Here is a 16,013-nt window from a genome sequence, read left to right on the forward strand (position 1 = left end):
AGATCCCTAATGAGCAAGCCAAAGGCGACAGTGGCAATGATAAACTTCCTATGATGGTGGGGATTACGAAGAAACCTCGGGAGGACCAAGACTCAAAAGGGAACCCATCCTCCATTGGGCGGCCCGTAAGCACAAGTCCGTGGTGCACAGGATCGTTCTACAGATAAAGTTAAGGTCCTTGTTCCCCGGCTAAGCAGTCACAGTCCCTTCGGTGTAATCAACTCTTAATTGGGGGAGTGTCATGTCAGCATGTTTATTACTGTAACAAGGCATTAATATACTTTTCAATTTTGTATGTTAACTAGACTTCATGTTTCTTGATTGGGTATAGCATTCCTGGTGGACAATTCTGCTTACTGCATTATGTCGATCATAGCTACACTATATTTGTTAACTGCTATGCTAAATGTTTTCATAACCTCTTAACGACTTGTTTCATTGTTACGTTTCAATTTTCCCTTTCAAAACAATTTGACAGTAAAATCCTACTGGCAGTTTCCTTGAATTTGACTGTAGGCACCATGTAGTCTACATTAATCACACTTAAGAAAAAGTATGGAATCGTTTTCCAGTAAGTAATGGATTACTCCAAGAGTAGTTGACAGGGCATTTATTAATTCAAATTTTCTTAAGGAATGTTATGAAATTATTGACCTACAGCATGGCCCTATTCCTTTTAAGTATAAATTATCATTTTACATTAATAATTGAGCATGCATTTTATAACTTTCTAAATAGCTAGTGGCTAATGCTATTTTAGCTATAGTCATAATAGTAACATAATAGTACTTATTACAATTCACTCATTGGCTAGAGGCTTGTGGGGTGATCTAACCAGTCACCATGGCCCTCCCACTTTGTGCTGTTGCTGAGCAACCGGTCTAGGCCCTCTAGTGGTTGTGCTGTGTATAGCTATTACAGTCACACCCACTTAAAAGTTACAGTAGCTAAAATGATACATTTTAACACTTGAAAATAGTGATTAACTGAATTATGTCTTTAATAATATATGCTTAATGTCCAACATCTGGTGGATGTAACCAAAGAAGATATAAGGGGTCTATTAAAGAGTTTTTTCCACTTTTTGTGTACTGACATTTCATTGGCCAGAAGCACCATATGCTAATTGGAAATACGCGTCACTTCCCTATCATTCAATGCGCCATTTTCTCTTTTACGTACTAGGAAAAATGCTCACAACTCACATTTAGGGAGGCGTATGGAAAACTAATTTTGTCACAGTTCATTGCTCTGCATATTTTGTGTGGATTCTACTGTCCTGCTCTGCCTGTGCACCTCGACGTTGGCGCATGGAATAGTGACTGCAGCACTCGCCTTTCCAAAAGAGCATTCAAGTGTTTCCCCCCAAATCATTCAGGCTGCAGAAGGTAATGTCATAGATTTAGCAGCACATTTAGTTGGGGCGACAGTTTGCTAACTAGCCTGCCAGGCAGCTAGCTAGCTTACTAGCTAGTGGAGAAAGTAACCACAGCGACAGTGGGCATCTCGGTGGTGGCTAGCAGAAAGTACAACGGGGATTATTTATCTTACTGCTGTGATTTTAGCACCTGTGAGAGATGCCAAATGTAACATGCATTGTGATTTTTTTCAGTATCTAACACTAGCAACTAGCATGCTGTGTTAGTGAATTTACATGTATTCGTGTTGTTTTTCACTTGCTAGCTTATTTAATATTGGTGTCTAGTCTTTTGCCATGTCGTGTTCTGAACAGCGGGAGTTAACTAGGTGTTGTCCTAGCTGGTGAGGACCGTTATCATCGGACTGGTGGTTGTGCTGTGGTGTAACGTTGGTAGCCACCTCACAATAAATCATAGAAACCACGCCAGAGGGGCGAGAGCAGCTAGCTAGCTAGCAAAACTAGTCAGCTTTCTTTGAAAATATAATTGCAGTGGTGCTTTCATTGGCGACTGGGGTTTTAATGGTGTAACCTAATCCAACATTGACTTTATAGCTGACGGTTGAGGAGCTGAAGGAAGTTTCCCTCTGTGAGGTGAAGTAGCCAGGTTAGCTGACCGCTACAACAACCGTGGCTAATAATGTAGCCAGCTAGCTGCGAACAAAAAAATAATGCTGGTTAGTTAGCCAAATCGCTAAATTCGACGTTGTTTATCCGTCGGCGTTACTTGACCCGACTTTGTGAACGTGTGTGTATCTTCTGAGTTGATTTTGTGAGCCGGGAGGAGTGGAGGAGTTGAACGTCGGAGGGGGCGAACTCGTTAGAGTCTAACGAACTGTGCGCGTGCAGCACGCGCGTGGATCCAGAGCGCCGACACCACGAGACTGCGAGAATATGGCTCGGAATAAGTAACTTTTTTTTTTATTTGTGGGTTTTTTTTTAGTCTAGATTGTGTACCCAGTCACCCAGCTAATATTGGATAAAATTGTTTACCTATCTCTTTCACCTTACTCATCTTAGTGCCATCTCGAATGTGTAATTTGAATATCATGACCATTATAGAGTAGAGATTTTGCACGGGTGTGCACGTTGCCCAAGGTTCTTACACTTTTAGGTTATGTATATGGACGTGGCCCATTTAACCAATACTGAACACTTTTTCGTTTTTAGTACGAGTTCTCACGACTTTAGAACAACAATGGCACTCTTGTTACAGTGTTATCAATGCCGCTGTGCTTATAAAGCAGGTTTACAAAGTAATTTAAAATGGATACATTTTTTCCTTCTTAGGATAAACATGTATCAGTTCCCAGTTCGAGGACTGGAGAAAATTCGAAGAACAAGAAGAAAAGTGAAAAACATTTTGAGTGAAATTGGACTTGAAGAATGCCAGAGCTTGTGTGAAGTAAACAATGTTTCCTTTGCTTCTGTATAATTTGCTTCAGATGTTTTTAGTGTACTATACAGCACGTGTGCAAAAATGAAAACTTAAACATGCAAGACTATATAACAAAAGTTAATATAATTTTAATATACATGTTTAATTTCTTGCAGTTTTTCAGAGTTTTCATTTGTTTTTCTCTTCCAATTTGCAAATAATTAAAGTCACAAAAATTTATGAATATATGGTGATGGTCATGGGGTCTTTAATCTCAAGTCTCATTTTTTCCTCTGCTGTATTTCAGGATCTCCAGGAGTTTGATCCAGGAAATAATATTTTTGATGCTACTGACTGGAATGATTTAGCAGATGGATTTGATGGCAGGTGGAAAAAGAAGGTGATTAAACAATTCATTAAATCTGACTGTGTTGTCTTAGCACTAGTGAATCTTGTATAAAGCATGTATAAATACTTCCCAGTTTCACTTTTTTGTGTAGAATTGTAACATGGTAATAATGCAGTTTAGCAATTGGAAACAAATGTATAGAACACAGATGAAGAAATGTATAAAAACCAAATAAACCCAGGAAACATGAAGTCATATTGATACGATCAGCAGATTTGTGTAGCAATGGGTCAGCAATGAGAGGCTCTGTATGATATCTATTCACATACACACACTTCATATTTTTATTTAAAATACACACACATTTCTAATCACATTCATTTCTAGAGCCCTAACCACAAACATTTCTGCCAGGTTTCTCTGCACAGACAGTAGAACTAACATTTGTGCTTTTCTGCAACTCTCCTCCTTTCAGTGGGAATACCGGACGCGAGGACTTTGCTGTAGCCTCTGTAAGTTCTCCTCAAGGTCTTGGTATTCCTTTAGGGCTCATGTTCTTCGCTGTCATGACGAGGAGCAGAGATGCTGCAATCTGTCTGCCTGTTCGTCCTGCCCCTTCATCGCCCATCCCAACGTGATCTCCAAACACTACAAGATGTTCCACTCTGAAAACCCCAAGTCGGAGGCTGAGGTTGGGGCACCACATCTGACCGCTAAAGCTATAGCAGGATACACTTTTCAGTGCCGGAAATGCCCCTTTCGTGACACTCTCCTTTGCAACATGAAAAAGCACGTTCTCATTAATCACCACATTCCCTTGTTGAATCACTTTGTTGGACAAAGAACCGACGGTGAACTGCAGGTTCTGGGTCAGATGACCCAGAGGTTTTATTGCAAGGTTTGTGGTATGCCTGCCGAGACTTCAGAGCATTTACTGTTTCACATAATAAGCTCTGACAAGCACAAGGAGATGCTTTTACAAATCAACACCCTTATTTTCGAAACTGAAATCAAGAAGGCTTATCCCACCTTAGCACCAAGGGCCCAAGGTCCGGTTATAACGGGGTCAAACAGCCAGCCGGTGGTGACACCTAAACTGGCTCCAGCTGCCGTTATGCAGGGGGTGTCTAATGGTGGCCCTAGATTCTTAAGTGCTTCTACATTGAATACAGCTATTCTCCCTGCTCAAGCCTCAGCCCTTGTGCAGCTTGCCAGTGCGGAGGCAAAGGGTTTGCTGCAACCCGGTCAGCCGCTGACTCTCCACAACACTCCGACCGTGAGACCTGTGGCCACCACCATACCTGCTGTTAGAGGTCCAGCTCCCGTCCCAGCGCAACAGCAACTCCCCGGCAGAGTCGGAGGCCCTGGTCAGTTACACCCTCCACCCCGGCATGTCCTGCTGCCGCCAGGGATACAGTTTAATGTGCCGACCATCAGAGGGCCACCGTCACAACCACTGATCGTTGCTCCAAGATTCCCGTTGAACCAGCCCACCCCTAGAGGCACCATGCTTACGTCACAGTCCCTGCTAAGTCATCTGATCCCCACAGGCAACAAGGTGGATGGACTGCCTACCTACACCCTCGCCCCTCTACAAGTCCTGTCTGTCCAGGCAAACAACGTCCAAGTGGTCAGTAAACCTCCTCTTCCCGTTTCCCAGAACAGTCCTGCGGTGCAGCCAAACGTTGCAACCAAAAATGCTCACCAGAACTCTAAGCAGACTAAGAAATGGGTCACCTGTCCTGTTTGCAATGAACTTTTTCCATCCAGTGTGTATGATTCTCATGTTGAGGTCCACAAAGAGTCATTCAAGAAGTCTAAATTAGGCCTGGCTGCTCGAGCACCCTTTTTGAAGAAAATGCCCGATAAGACTGTGAAATGCCTAATGTGCAAAATCTTGCTGTCTGAAAAGGGGCTTTTTGAACATTTGCTTCATGGCTTGAATTGCTTGTATTGTTCTGGAATGTTCTATTCAATCAAGCAGTTAGTGGCACATATACAAGTGGACCATAATCCAACTCAAAAGGTCAATTGTGACTTCATGAGGCGAGAGTACCGGCTATACACTGATGAGTTTGGTAACCTTCTATTCCCCTATTTCGACATTAACACTGCCGCCCCGAAAGACATGATGGGAGAAAAGGAGCTCAACCTGGCGTTGGTCACCAATTCCCTTGATCTTATTTTTCTGAAGTTGTCACCAGTGAATCGTCAGCCTGTGTGCAAGATGCCCGTGCCTAAGCCCGACAGACCCGACTGCGTCTTCTGTTCCGAGAAGCTGTTGAACATGGAGTGTTATCAGCTCCACCTCCGGGAGAACCACTTCATCATGCCAACTGTACATGCGATACTCAAAACCCCGGCCTACAAGTGCATCTACTGCGGCGGGGTGTACACGGGGAAAACGACAGTCAAGGCGATCGCTGTCCACATATCGAAGTGTCGCTGTGCACCCAAGAAGACTTCCAAAGATCCTGCAAAAATAAAGAGTTCTGGACTAGCCGTTGCCCCTCAAGTAAACACGGTGCTTATGTCATTTCCAGCACCTCCACAGCAGGCTCCGGTACCAGCTCCAGTACCGGCTCCGGTACCAGCTCCCGTACTGGCTCCAGTAATAGCTCCCGTACTGGCTCCAGTACCGGCTCCAGTTCAAGCCTTGGTTCCAGCTCCCCAGCGCCCGGGTTCAGTGGCGGAACTGCAGAGCACATTAAGATTGGAGCAGGCCGTGAAGGACGCCATAGAAGCCAATAAACGAGAAAGAGAGGCCAGGCTTGCACGTAAAAGGAAGATGGAAAAGGAGAAGATGGTCGTGCCTACTGTTCCGGTTGATGGGCAAGAGTTTCCTGTAAAGTTTGCACTGGATCCCACTGGAATCGTGCTGCGCTCCTTTGAAGATCGCCGGGAATTTGTGAACAAATACTTCAACACGCAGCCGTACCCGTCCAAGAAAGAGATCGTTGCCTTAAGTAACCAGTTGCTGCTGAATAAGACTGACGTTGCCTGCCAGTTTGGCTCTAAACGCACCAGGTGTATGAAGCACTTGCAGAGAAACAAGGCCATGATTCTGTTAGGCTTCAATATGACAGAATTAATGAAAGTGAAGCATAATCTGCTTGTTCCAGAGATAGAGCCCGAAAAGCCATGTCCTGACACAGATCCATGAAGGAACTGGTTGAGAAAAGGGTCCGAATGCCTAGTTTTTTTTGTGTTTTGTGATGAAACTGTATAAATTACTTTGAGGTGAACTGAGAGCAACAAACTGGGATAGAATTCTAAACACGGTTAAGAAAGTTTCACCTGTGGTAACAGTAGACCAGTTTTCAAAGACTTTTGTCGACTAATTTTCCCTGGAAGTGGAACATAAATAGCAAGTTGATCTTCAGTGTACCTGGGTTTGTATGAACTCTTCAAATAATGTTTGAATGTTTATTCTGCAAAGAACATGCTGTTTCAGTGTTTAATGATGACACTCGAAGATGAACCCATTACATTTTCACCCCACCCACTGTTGGTTTGTGTGATCACCTTGGTATTTACTTAATTTTCCATTTTTTATACTTGTTATAGAAATAACGTTTTTCTATTTTAAAGTGCTTGCCTGATTAGTCTGTTCCTACATCATGGCATATAATACTATGCTGTGGTATGTCAGTAGATATTACATTTATAGAAGTGTGACTGTTGTAGAGTCTATTAAACCTCATTTTATGATGGTCTCTTATTGCACTGTGGACTTTTTGGATAGAAATATTACATTAAACATGTAGACAAAATTACAGGACAGACAATGAAAGTATTTATGTAAACTTGCTAATGCTCCTGCATGCCAGCTCTGATATTCATCTATCAAAATCATATTTGGTTTGTTTCTGGTTAAGCATGGTTATTTGACATTGTGTTTTGTAATAGTAAAATGTCAGATTTTGTCATTTCTCATTGCTCATCTATCTTTTTTTATTTTTATTTTTTTTTTTAAGCTTGACTCTAAGTACAGCATTGATTTTGTTTATTACAGCAATCCCAAGGACTCTGTGTGAAAAATAATGCTAAATAAATGGTTGAACATAAATACTTTTTGTGTAATAATTTTGTCAAATTTCATCTCAGTGAAGGCTTAATTATTTAAATGTATATTTATATATAATTTCTTGGTTTGTTTATGTTGATAGCGTTTGCAAAAATCGATTAAAGTGGATTGTGCATCTTTTTGTAAGAATTACTTAGTATAAACTTTAGTTAAACTAAAATGTAATATACTGTATGCATGCTTTCCATCAACGATAATTCTCAGGCGACTTTTCGCCCATCACGATGTACCTGCACATCTTCACCAACTCCCCCGATGACCACACGGGGGCGCACTGGCCACGCTGGATGCGACGAGCGTCTCGTACAAAACTCCACTGTTTCGAAGTGGTGTATGCCGCTGCTCCGCGCTCCAAAAATAGGTCCTATACTACACTATCATTTCTTCTGAAGGTAACAAATGATGGCATTTACCTCACCAGGTTTTCTTTGTGTCTCCTTTTGGACTGTGTTTGTGGCGGTAGATGTTAAATTTTCAGGACGTTGACCGCTAGCTAATGAGGTTAGCTAGCTAACGCAGCAGGTCGGTTTAAGTTAGCCGACGTTAGCTAGCTAGCTAACCTGAGAGACATACTAAATAGCGTGATAGCTAGCTACCTGGTTAGCTGCTTGCACATAACAAACTTGGGTAATTACGTTACTAAAACGATGATTAGTCTGTATTACACATACATTTTTATGTTTTACAGTAGTTACATGTTACTTGCAACTTCAGGGGTTTGAGCTTTTGTGTACTGTGATGATAGTGCAACGCTAATGTGGCTAGCTTTATAGTAATACAAACGCTGTTAAATTGTTCTGCTTTAATTGTTCTAGGGAAACTTAATTCTTAGCGAATCCACGATGTCGTATATGCTCCCACATCTCCACAACGGGTGGCAAGTGGATCAGGCTATTTTATCCGAGGAGGACCGTGTTCTTGTTATTAGATTTGGCCACGACTGGGACCCTACATGCATGAAAATGGACGAGGTTCTGTACAGCATCGCTGAAAAGGTACTGATGTTCACACCGAGATCTGATCACATCCAGGGGTGGGTTTCCCGAAACGTTCGTAGCGCTAAGTACTTCGTAACCTCGTATGAAACGTGTGAGGTTAAGAAGTACTTAGCGCTACGAACGTTTCGGGAAACTCACCCCAGATCTGTTCACGTCAAGTCTTTACCAAACTAGCTAAGATCTTTTCACTATTTGTGCCTCGATTTCTCTGGGATTCTTTGATTCCCAAAGCTAAAATAAGAAGTACTGCTGGTTGCTCTTTATTAAAAGAAATACATACTACATTTTTCTAATGAGCACTGGGGTTTTTTCTCGTTTTCTTGAGACTTGATTATGTCCACAGATAGACGTGACCTTCTGTTTGGAGATTCAACGAATGTGTGGGGTACACTAACAAATGTTCTATGCTTTCTGTGTACACTTTTTAAGAGATAGCATATTGATTGATTTTTTTTTTCCAGCACTGAGGACTACTCTAGCCAAATATTCCAGCATGTTCATTCACAATTTCCCATTTTCTTTAACACACAGGTTAAGAACTTTGCTGTTATTTATCTGGTGGATATCACAGAGGTTCCAGATTTCAACAAGATGTATGAGTTGTATGACCCTTGCACGGTCATGTTCTTTTTCAGGTATGGTTAAGGGACTCTCTCAGATCACTTGCATTGTGATAATTTAATAACTTTAATATATATTCTACATATATATGTTTGTCGTCTTCGTAGAGGCAATCATATCATGTACACCTTGGGTGTGCAACACTGTCACATGTAGCATGTAGTGACATGTAGCATTTTATTTTAGACTCAGTTTTTCACGTTAAAATATAGAAGAAAAATGTCCACTTAAAATTCCAATAAATTATGTTCAGAGGTTAGTGCCAAACATTTAGTGTTGACACCCGGCACCACTGACCTTAAACATTTGCCAGATAAGAGGAGTAGTTGTAGAGTTTTCACAAAAAATGCAGTGTTGACCAGACAAAGGTATGACAGTCTTAGCAAGGTGTAAGATTCACTGTTTAAATTGACAAATTCCTCAACAATCCTGTACATTTCTGTACCACAGGAACAAGCACATCATGATTGATCTTGGAACAGGTAACAATAACAAGATCAACTGGACCATGGAAGACAAACAGGAAATGATAGACATTATTGAGACCGTCTACAGAGGTGCAAGGAAAGGCAGAGGTCTAGTAGTTTCTCCTAAGGATTACTCAACAAAATACAGATACTAGTTTTTCTTTTTGAAACGTCTTCTAGTTGATTCTGTACAGTCTGCCTTTTGTGGATACCTCGACAAGACTGTGTGAATATTCAATGCTGAGGTCATGTGGACTCTACAAAACGGCCTTTTGCAAGTTTTTTTATTTAAGATCCCCCCCATTGTTGCAATTTTGCTAAATATGCTCTGACCTAATTGTGTTGGTATTTTCCTCCATGTTGTGAATAAATGCAAGATAATATTTGGATACTTTTACATAAGCCTTAATCTCATTTATATTTTTCTAATATCTCACAATTCATCATGCTCAGTTTAACAAAAAATGGTTGCTCATCCTCATCCCCCACCACAGTTTACCAAATCAGTTAACTTCAGAACTCTCAGGTATTGTTGCTTTAAAGATGTTCCAGATAAAATAGATAAATCAGCCATTACAGTGGTATGAACACAGTAGCCCAAAATATGCTTTTCCCCTGTGGCTCTTAAAGGTATTGGTTTACCCATCTCATATTCAAATGGCATGTTTTAATAACATTAGCACCTGTATCAGCCCCAAGTGCCTGAGAAAACCCATTGGAGAACAATGGGAGCGTTTCCATTGACCATTGTGGACGCACAAACCACCTGGAACCAAGTGAAGTACTGTGGATGAACCACCTTAAAATAAATGTAACAGTACAACTGCATTAAATATCCTTGCAGCAGCAAATCATTTTTTACCATTAAGGACCAAAGCTCAAAAAGGTCAACAGATTTTTTAGGAAGTCTCTTCCATTTGGAGACTTGGTCAAATGAACAAGACCTGCAGTTTCAGTGCCAGTTAGGCAGACTTTACATGGTCAGGTCACAGAACAGGTCAGCAAACTGGTCTATTGTTAATATGGTGGTCTTAGCACAAGATAAGGGGGTAGCCCTCAACCAGAGGGTAGTCATGAAGGTCCTCATTTTTAACCACTGAACACTTGACTGATGAGTGTTGTTAAAAGGCATGAAAAAGTGCAAGTAAATTCCCATAAACACTCCAGGATCCAGGTAACTGAACTATGGGGAGATGTCTGCTTCAATAGCCTTGACCACCACCAACTGCACAATTTAAAGTTACATTAGAGATACTTGGGGTCATGCATCTTTACAACATATTCCACCGCTTTATTCTTTATAACCCACTATATGCATGTCCCCTTACCCCTAATTAAAGCCTGTCCCAGCCTGCTCTTAATCAGACATCAACTTATCAACTGGGCCGAGAAGAATGACAAGGCACAGATTTTTTTTCCATTTTATTAACTTGTATTGAGCAGTTACACATTCATCCATTTTGTCCATCATGACTAAAGAGGAAAGAAAAATAAAATAGATTAGTCACATGTATAAATTCAACTTCATAGCATCTGATTCAGTTTCAGAAACCCATCAAGTACTGGCAATCATTTTGGTTTTATTGCACAGAGCTACATGTTCCTGTGAAAAGGAACACTTGTGTTTTGGTCAAGCTCTCCAGAACTACAGGCAGACTTCAGAGAGCTGACCTACCAATAGAAACATCAGTTTCAGTCAACACTAAAGAACTGAATAACGGCTTAACGGTGTTGCCTGGAATATACTGGTCTGAGCATGCTCCCCCACCCATCCAATGAGTTCAGACAGGACATCAAGAGATTAAAGCAGTCACGCCACTAAGCTTGAGCATTTGCTCTTGGCCAACCAGCCAACCGCAGTAGAAGAGCCTGCAGACAATGGGTGATCGTCAACCGTGAAGGGTTCCAAAGGCCAGATCACACCCCCAGTAGTTCAGACCCTATATACAAAAGCCACTCTGCACTCCACCCTAAAGACGATTCATGTTTCATTTACATACTGAAGGTGTTAACGCCTCCTGGAACCAAAACATCACCAGGAAAGCAACACGTCCAGATGGCCTCACTTGTGGCCCAGTCTGCACCGACCAACTGTCTGCCACACTGGCATTATGTAAAATTCCTTCCTGCTTCAAATACACCACAGGAGAGCCATCACAGGACTGAACTAAAAGCCCATTACTTCAACTTGCGATCGTGAAATTGAGGGACAGATTAGCAAATCTAAAGATGGTGGCAAACCCTCTGCTTCACCCCCTGGAGTTTACACATACAGTGAACATGGGTTCCCCCACGCTCCAGAGCTCCAAGTACACCAAAATAAACTAGATCAGTGGCTCTGCATCCACCTGCAAGTGGTTCAACAGTTTCTTCACAAATAAGATGACAGATGAAGCTTAGGCAGCTACAAAACCAGCATTGGAGCCCCTCAAGCTCACGTCTTCTGGCCACTGCTCTGCATCTCAACAGCTGCACTTCCACACACTCCTTGGTTAACGTTCTGAAGTTTTTATATGGAGACGGTGGACTTTAGGAGCTCTTCGCTGCCCATCATGGACAAAGCCATTGCAGCACTATTGTGGACAAGAGTAGACCATCAACACCACTTTAGTTCTACAATGATTATGGTTGGTCATTACCACTAAACACCACCTATTCCACCTTTGAATATGCCTCCCCTCAGACAATTTGATTAACTAGAAACATTCTTCCTTAATGCAATTACCCTATTGCCTGTTGGTAATGCCAACTTCCATGATCTTTAATTCTGTATCCATTCTTTGTAAAGATGCATATTGTAGCTGTACACATGATCAAAAGAATGTCTGTACCTGTATTCATATATGGATGACAGACATTCTCTGTATTGCTATTCTAATTGTTAGATTGAATTATGGCTTATTAAAATGAATTTCTTTAAAATGGCTGTACATTTCGCGTGTCCATTTAAGTAACGTGGTACATTATAAACAATTAAAACTCACCTTCCCATCAAAACATGTCTCTTTGCATGGAGTCTTGGAGGGCAGACACACCTCAGTAGAACACATAAAATAGATCTAAGGGGGGGGGGTGTGCAGAAATAGGAGTTAGTGACCAAGTAAAAACCAAAGCAGGAAATAGCACAGGTATACTTCACCTCCTCATTAAGGTATTTATTGGTGGACTGGTCCATGAACTGGAAAGCCTTCACCTCAAAACGTCGTTTATGACGATTTTGTGGCAGGTCTGCCGTGTAGAGGATTGAGGCACTCTCAGAATCCAGAGGGTTTGGGCAGCTGCAGAAGAGAAGTGAACCACGCAAGTTGATGGCATAGATTTCACGCAACACTACTGTGGATGGGGTTTTGGTAATACATGCATCAAGGATGCTGTAAATAGGTTCTACTACTTGAAATGTAATATTCAATGCTGATCCATCAGAATGGGGTAGAACCTGGTGTAGTGACCATTCCTTTAGAAATGGTCAATGTTAAATATTGGAAACCGTTATTGTCCCAAGATTCCTGGTAGCCGACATACCGTTTACAAGGGGCACTACTACATTTGCAAAAAAAAAAAAAAAAGTACTTTCCTGTCCCCAATATTGTTGCTCACCAAAAGCTGTCCGATTCCCAGCCCCCCCTACTGTTGGACCTTTGTATCTCTAGGTTTATTTATCACTGAAATGTACAGCTTACCCCTCATGCAGCAGCACCAAGGCATTTTTGGCAGAACGAGTGTAAGCCACACAGTAGTGAACCAGCAGAGTGGCCCTGGGGTTTGGCGAATTTAGTCGCACCTCCAGATACACCGGCCTGCCCAGGATGATCCTCAAGGGCTGGTGATCATGAGGATAGAATCTCGAGAACGTCTTGTCTGCAAAAGAAAATCGGACTGGTCAACGGGTGCAACGTGGGGTCAGGAACAGCAATTCAGAAAAGTGTTCAGAGATCACCCTGCACATTGTGCCATTGACCCGGTTTGTCAATTCTTCAGGGGGAGCGTTTTGGTAAAGGGGTGGTAGTACATATTTAAAGCGGGGATATTTGTACCTTCTGCGATCAAGATCTGAATTCCAAACAGTCCTTCAGACGTCACCATGGACGGCTGGGTGGCACTCATCACCATGTACCCAGCAGTGGCCTTTGACATGCCCATTTTTGGGTACCGGCACTCAACCAGCAGCCTACAAAAGAATCAGGGCAAAAGGGCTCAGTAGCAGACCTATAGCACTGGGTCATTTTCAAGACAGCAGAGAACTTGTTACTCTGTTTTGGCAAGGCACTAGTAAGAATCAAATTTACAGCAACACAGAACAATTCTTAAACCTAATGCAAGAGTTAAAAATAAATAAATTTTAAAAAGTCTTCAAAGAGTACACAACTTACCTGAAGGAGGAGTCCCTCGTGATGACACCATACTTCAAGTTAAGCTTTCTCACAACTGTCTGCAGTTCAGCCAGGTATACAGTCGTGTCTCCAATGTTCTGATTTATAGCAAAGATGTCAAGTTAGTCATTGTTAGGTTTAATAAGTCATCCATAACCACACCAGGAAAAAAAACAAAAAAACAAAAAACCAAACAAAAACTTACATAACAATGTGTTCCACATTCAGACACCCCAAATTTAAAAATGGCAAAATCCTTGTTGGCTTTGACTGGCTTGCAGTCACTCCTTTGTGGCACAGCCAGACTCATGGGGTTCACAGTCAGGACATCAGAAGAAACAGTAAACACAAACTGCCCATCAGCCGTACATTCTTCACAGTATGTTCAGATGATAGAAAAGGGACAAAAAAAAAAAAAAAAAGCCAACAACTTTTATTAGACAGTCATCTGCAATTATTCTGGTGTTCAAGGCCCAACACCCTACCGTTCATGGGGTAGTAGCAGGTGTTGTTCTCCACGTCCACGCAGCAACCCTTACTCAGGCACCGATCAGAGCTTGACGCTGCACATTCCAGCTTGTGGCTACCAGGAATGGCGCAGCCTACGTGGAATATGCGTTTTAGACTTCCCAAAATCTGGGATTACACTCCCAACATGAACGGAACGCAAGTTATTTAAGAAGGTTGTGCAATTATGCACAGGCATAAATGGAAGATGCACTTCTATACCACTCTGGCTACGGTGCAGGGTCGGCCTTGACGGCTGGTCCGACTGCAAGGAGCGTGATCTTGGGGAAGCCATGGCACTGGAACTAGCACTGCAGGAAGCTGTAGCCACCTCCACACGTCCTTCGTCATCTCGATACAGGACCCGCAGAGTATAACTGCCCGCCTGTGAACATTTATATAGTGAGGAGCAGATCATGGAAAACGATTTAAACGCCACATGTCCATCTCCCACCTCATGAGTGACTCGGCAGCCAGCGTAGCTCACACGAAGGACATTCTGGTCCTGCTCCTCAGTGAGAGAGTAGTCACAGCTCTCTGGGGCACCCAGCACAGAATCCATGCCCATCATGTCTGAGAGAGTTTGTGCTTCAGTTTATAGCAGTCTAAAAGGGTTTGGCAATTTCCATTCTCAAATGTACAAAATTCAACTTATTTACCAGATTTTGCAGGTGTGTGTGTGTGTGTGTGTGTGTGTGTGTGTGTGTGTGGTGGTGGAGGAGGGGCAGACAACCAACTCTCCATTATCAGAACCAGGCACCTCTGGGAAAGTAAAGGCTACGGATACTTACCAAAGCTCCTGATCTCTGAAAGTGAACCTGAAGGCAAACCAATAGTCATAGAATTTTCACCACAAAGGACTGAATATCTTTGGTTGTCCTTTAACCCAGTCTTCTGAGTGTGGTCTTCAGACTCAACCTTGGATTCAGAGTAGGAAGAGAAGCCATCCGTAGACTCCAGATCACTTTCAGAAAAAAGTTTTTGGTAATCGTTGAACTCTTCCTTCTCATCCTCCTCCTCCTGAAAGCTATCTGCAAACTTTTGATCGGAGAAATCATCGTCAACTTTTCCATCTCCATCATAAAAATGATCATCGTTTGCGTCAACATTTTCGAATAAAGCTGAACTTAAGCTGAGCCCGGGTGTCACACTGTCGTGCTCGGAACGGTGTACAAACACCAGTTCAACGTAGAACGATAATAAAATTAGAAACGCTTTCGTGCGCCACGGGGCCATTTTTGCGATTAAATCCACCCCAAAGCAATACAGCGTTTGCAGCAAATTTCTTGAAACAACTAGGTGAAACCCAGTTTTAAAATGTCAGGCGGCATACCACGATTCGGATCACCTGGACAAATTTGCTTTCGTTCGCGGTCAATTAGGCTAGTTCTGTTATTACTTTTTAATATAGGCCTACATTTAAAACAAGAAATTAGAGGCAAGAGTTTGGCTTCTATGAGTCTGATGAGAGCAAGAGTTTGAGAGTTTGGCTTCTATAAATTGTGATGTTATATATCAAATAGTTTTTATAAATTACTCTGTGCGTCTTAAATTCACACCAAATATGAAACTCAAATGGTACCTACATAATTAATTACAGGACAAACGAATTCATCTTATTTGAGTTGTCATACAAAATATTAACAAAAATACTAAGATTGTTATTAATAATACTTCAAATACTAATTTTGGTTACTTATCTAGCTATAATTTCCCAAACAAGAAAAAACCTGTCATCATGCCTGTACTTTCGTCTCATAGAAAATGATATTAGTGGGGCACTTGCAGCTCCAAAGCAGTAGGTGGCGGTAGGCGACTT

At 42.0% G+C, this 16,013-nt stretch overlaps 3 protein-coding genes across 5 annotated transcripts; 2 read left to right on the forward strand and 1 right to left on the reverse strand.

Annotated features, from left to right (window-relative positions):
• Positions 1-1,168: 1,168 nt before the first annotated feature.
• Positions 1,169-7,213, forward strand: adnp2b (ADNP homeobox 2b). 3 transcript variants are annotated; one of them, XM_077009771.1, is made up of 5 exons: positions 1,169-1,388; positions 1,973-2,325; positions 2,708-2,822; positions 3,103-3,195; positions 3,620-7,213. In XM_077009771.1, exons 2-5 carry the CDS (start codon positions 2,312-2,314, stop codon positions 6,305-6,307), a joined length of 2,910 nt encoding a protein of 969 aa, XP_076865886.1. In that variant the 5' UTR covers positions 1,169-1,388; positions 1,973-2,311; the 3' UTR covers positions 6,308-7,213. The 3 variants fall into 3 exon arrangements, with proteins under 3 accessions (XP_076865886.1, XP_076865887.1, XP_076865888.1); XM_077009772.1 differs by having other exon boundaries at positions 2,182-2,325; XM_077009773.1 differs by lacking the exon at positions 1,973-2,325.
• Positions 7,214-7,464: 251 nt separating this feature from the next.
• Positions 7,465-9,706, forward strand: txnl4a (thioredoxin-like 4A). The gene is made up of 4 exons (XM_077007832.1): positions 7,465-7,623; positions 8,047-8,226; positions 8,761-8,864; positions 9,301-9,706. Exons 1-4 carry the CDS (start codon positions 7,519-7,521, stop codon positions 9,470-9,472), a joined length of 561 nt encoding a protein of 186 aa, XP_076863947.1. The 5' UTR covers positions 7,465-7,518; the 3' UTR covers positions 9,473-9,706.
• Positions 9,707-10,707: 1,001 nt separating this feature from the next.
• LOC143517361 (zona pellucida sperm-binding protein 1) lies at positions 10,708-15,485 on the reverse strand. Its single transcript, XM_077009774.1, has 11 exons — positions 14,986-15,485; positions 14,649-14,767; positions 14,417-14,579; positions 14,173-14,289; positions 13,893-14,059; positions 13,688-13,785; positions 13,352-13,485; positions 12,998-13,175; positions 12,457-12,595; positions 12,302-12,376; positions 10,708-10,790 (listed from the first exon to the last, which is right to left on the reverse strand). The coding sequence occupies exons 1-11, from the start codon at positions 15,428-15,430 to the stop codon at positions 10,785-10,787; spliced, it is 1,641 nt and encodes a 546-aa protein (XP_076865889.1). The 5' UTR covers positions 15,431-15,485; the 3' UTR covers positions 10,708-10,784.
• Positions 15,486-16,013: the final 528 nt, after the last annotated feature.

Source organism: Brachyhypopomus gauderio, chromosome 6, assembly GCF_052324685.1.
Source record: "Brachyhypopomus gauderio isolate BG-103 chromosome 6, BGAUD_0.2, whole genome shotgun sequence".
In the NCBI taxonomy this organism is placed as follows: Eukaryota; Metazoa; Chordata; class Actinopteri; order Gymnotiformes; family Hypopomidae; genus Brachyhypopomus; species Brachyhypopomus gauderio.

Coding starts and splice junctions, on each gene's coding strand:
- adnp2b (XM_077009771.1), top strand. Junction 2,823..3,102: donor AATGCCAGAGCTTGTGTGAA/GTAAACAATGTT, acceptor GCTGTATTTCAG/GATCTCCAGGAGTTTGATCC. Junction 3,196..3,619: donor ATGGCAGGTGGAAAAAGAAG/GTGATTAAACAA, acceptor TCCTCCTTTCAG/TGGGAATACCGGACGCGAGG.
- txnl4a (XM_077007832.1), top strand. CDS start 7,519: ATGCGACGAGCGTCTCGTACAAAACTCCACTGTTTCGAAGTGGTGTAT. Junction 7,624..8,046: donor CACTATCATTTCTTCTGAAG/GTAACAAATGAT, acceptor TAATTGTTCTAG/GGAAACTTAATTCTTAGCGA. Junction 8,227..8,760: donor TGTACAGCATCGCTGAAAAG/GTACTGATGTTC, acceptor TTTAACACACAG/GTTAAGAACTTTGCTGTTAT.
- LOC143517361 (XM_077009774.1), bottom strand. CDS start 15,430: ATGGCCCCGTGGCGCACGAAAGCGTTTCTAATTTTATTATCGTTCTAC. Junction 13,486..13,687: donor ACGAGGGACTCCTCCTTCAG/GTAAGTTGTGTA, acceptor ATTCTTTTGTAG/GCTGCTGGTTGAGTGCCGGT. Junction 12,596..12,997: donor TTGGTGCTGCTGCATGAGGG/GTAAGCTGTACA, acceptor TCTCTTCTGCAG/CTGCCCAAACCCTCTGGATT.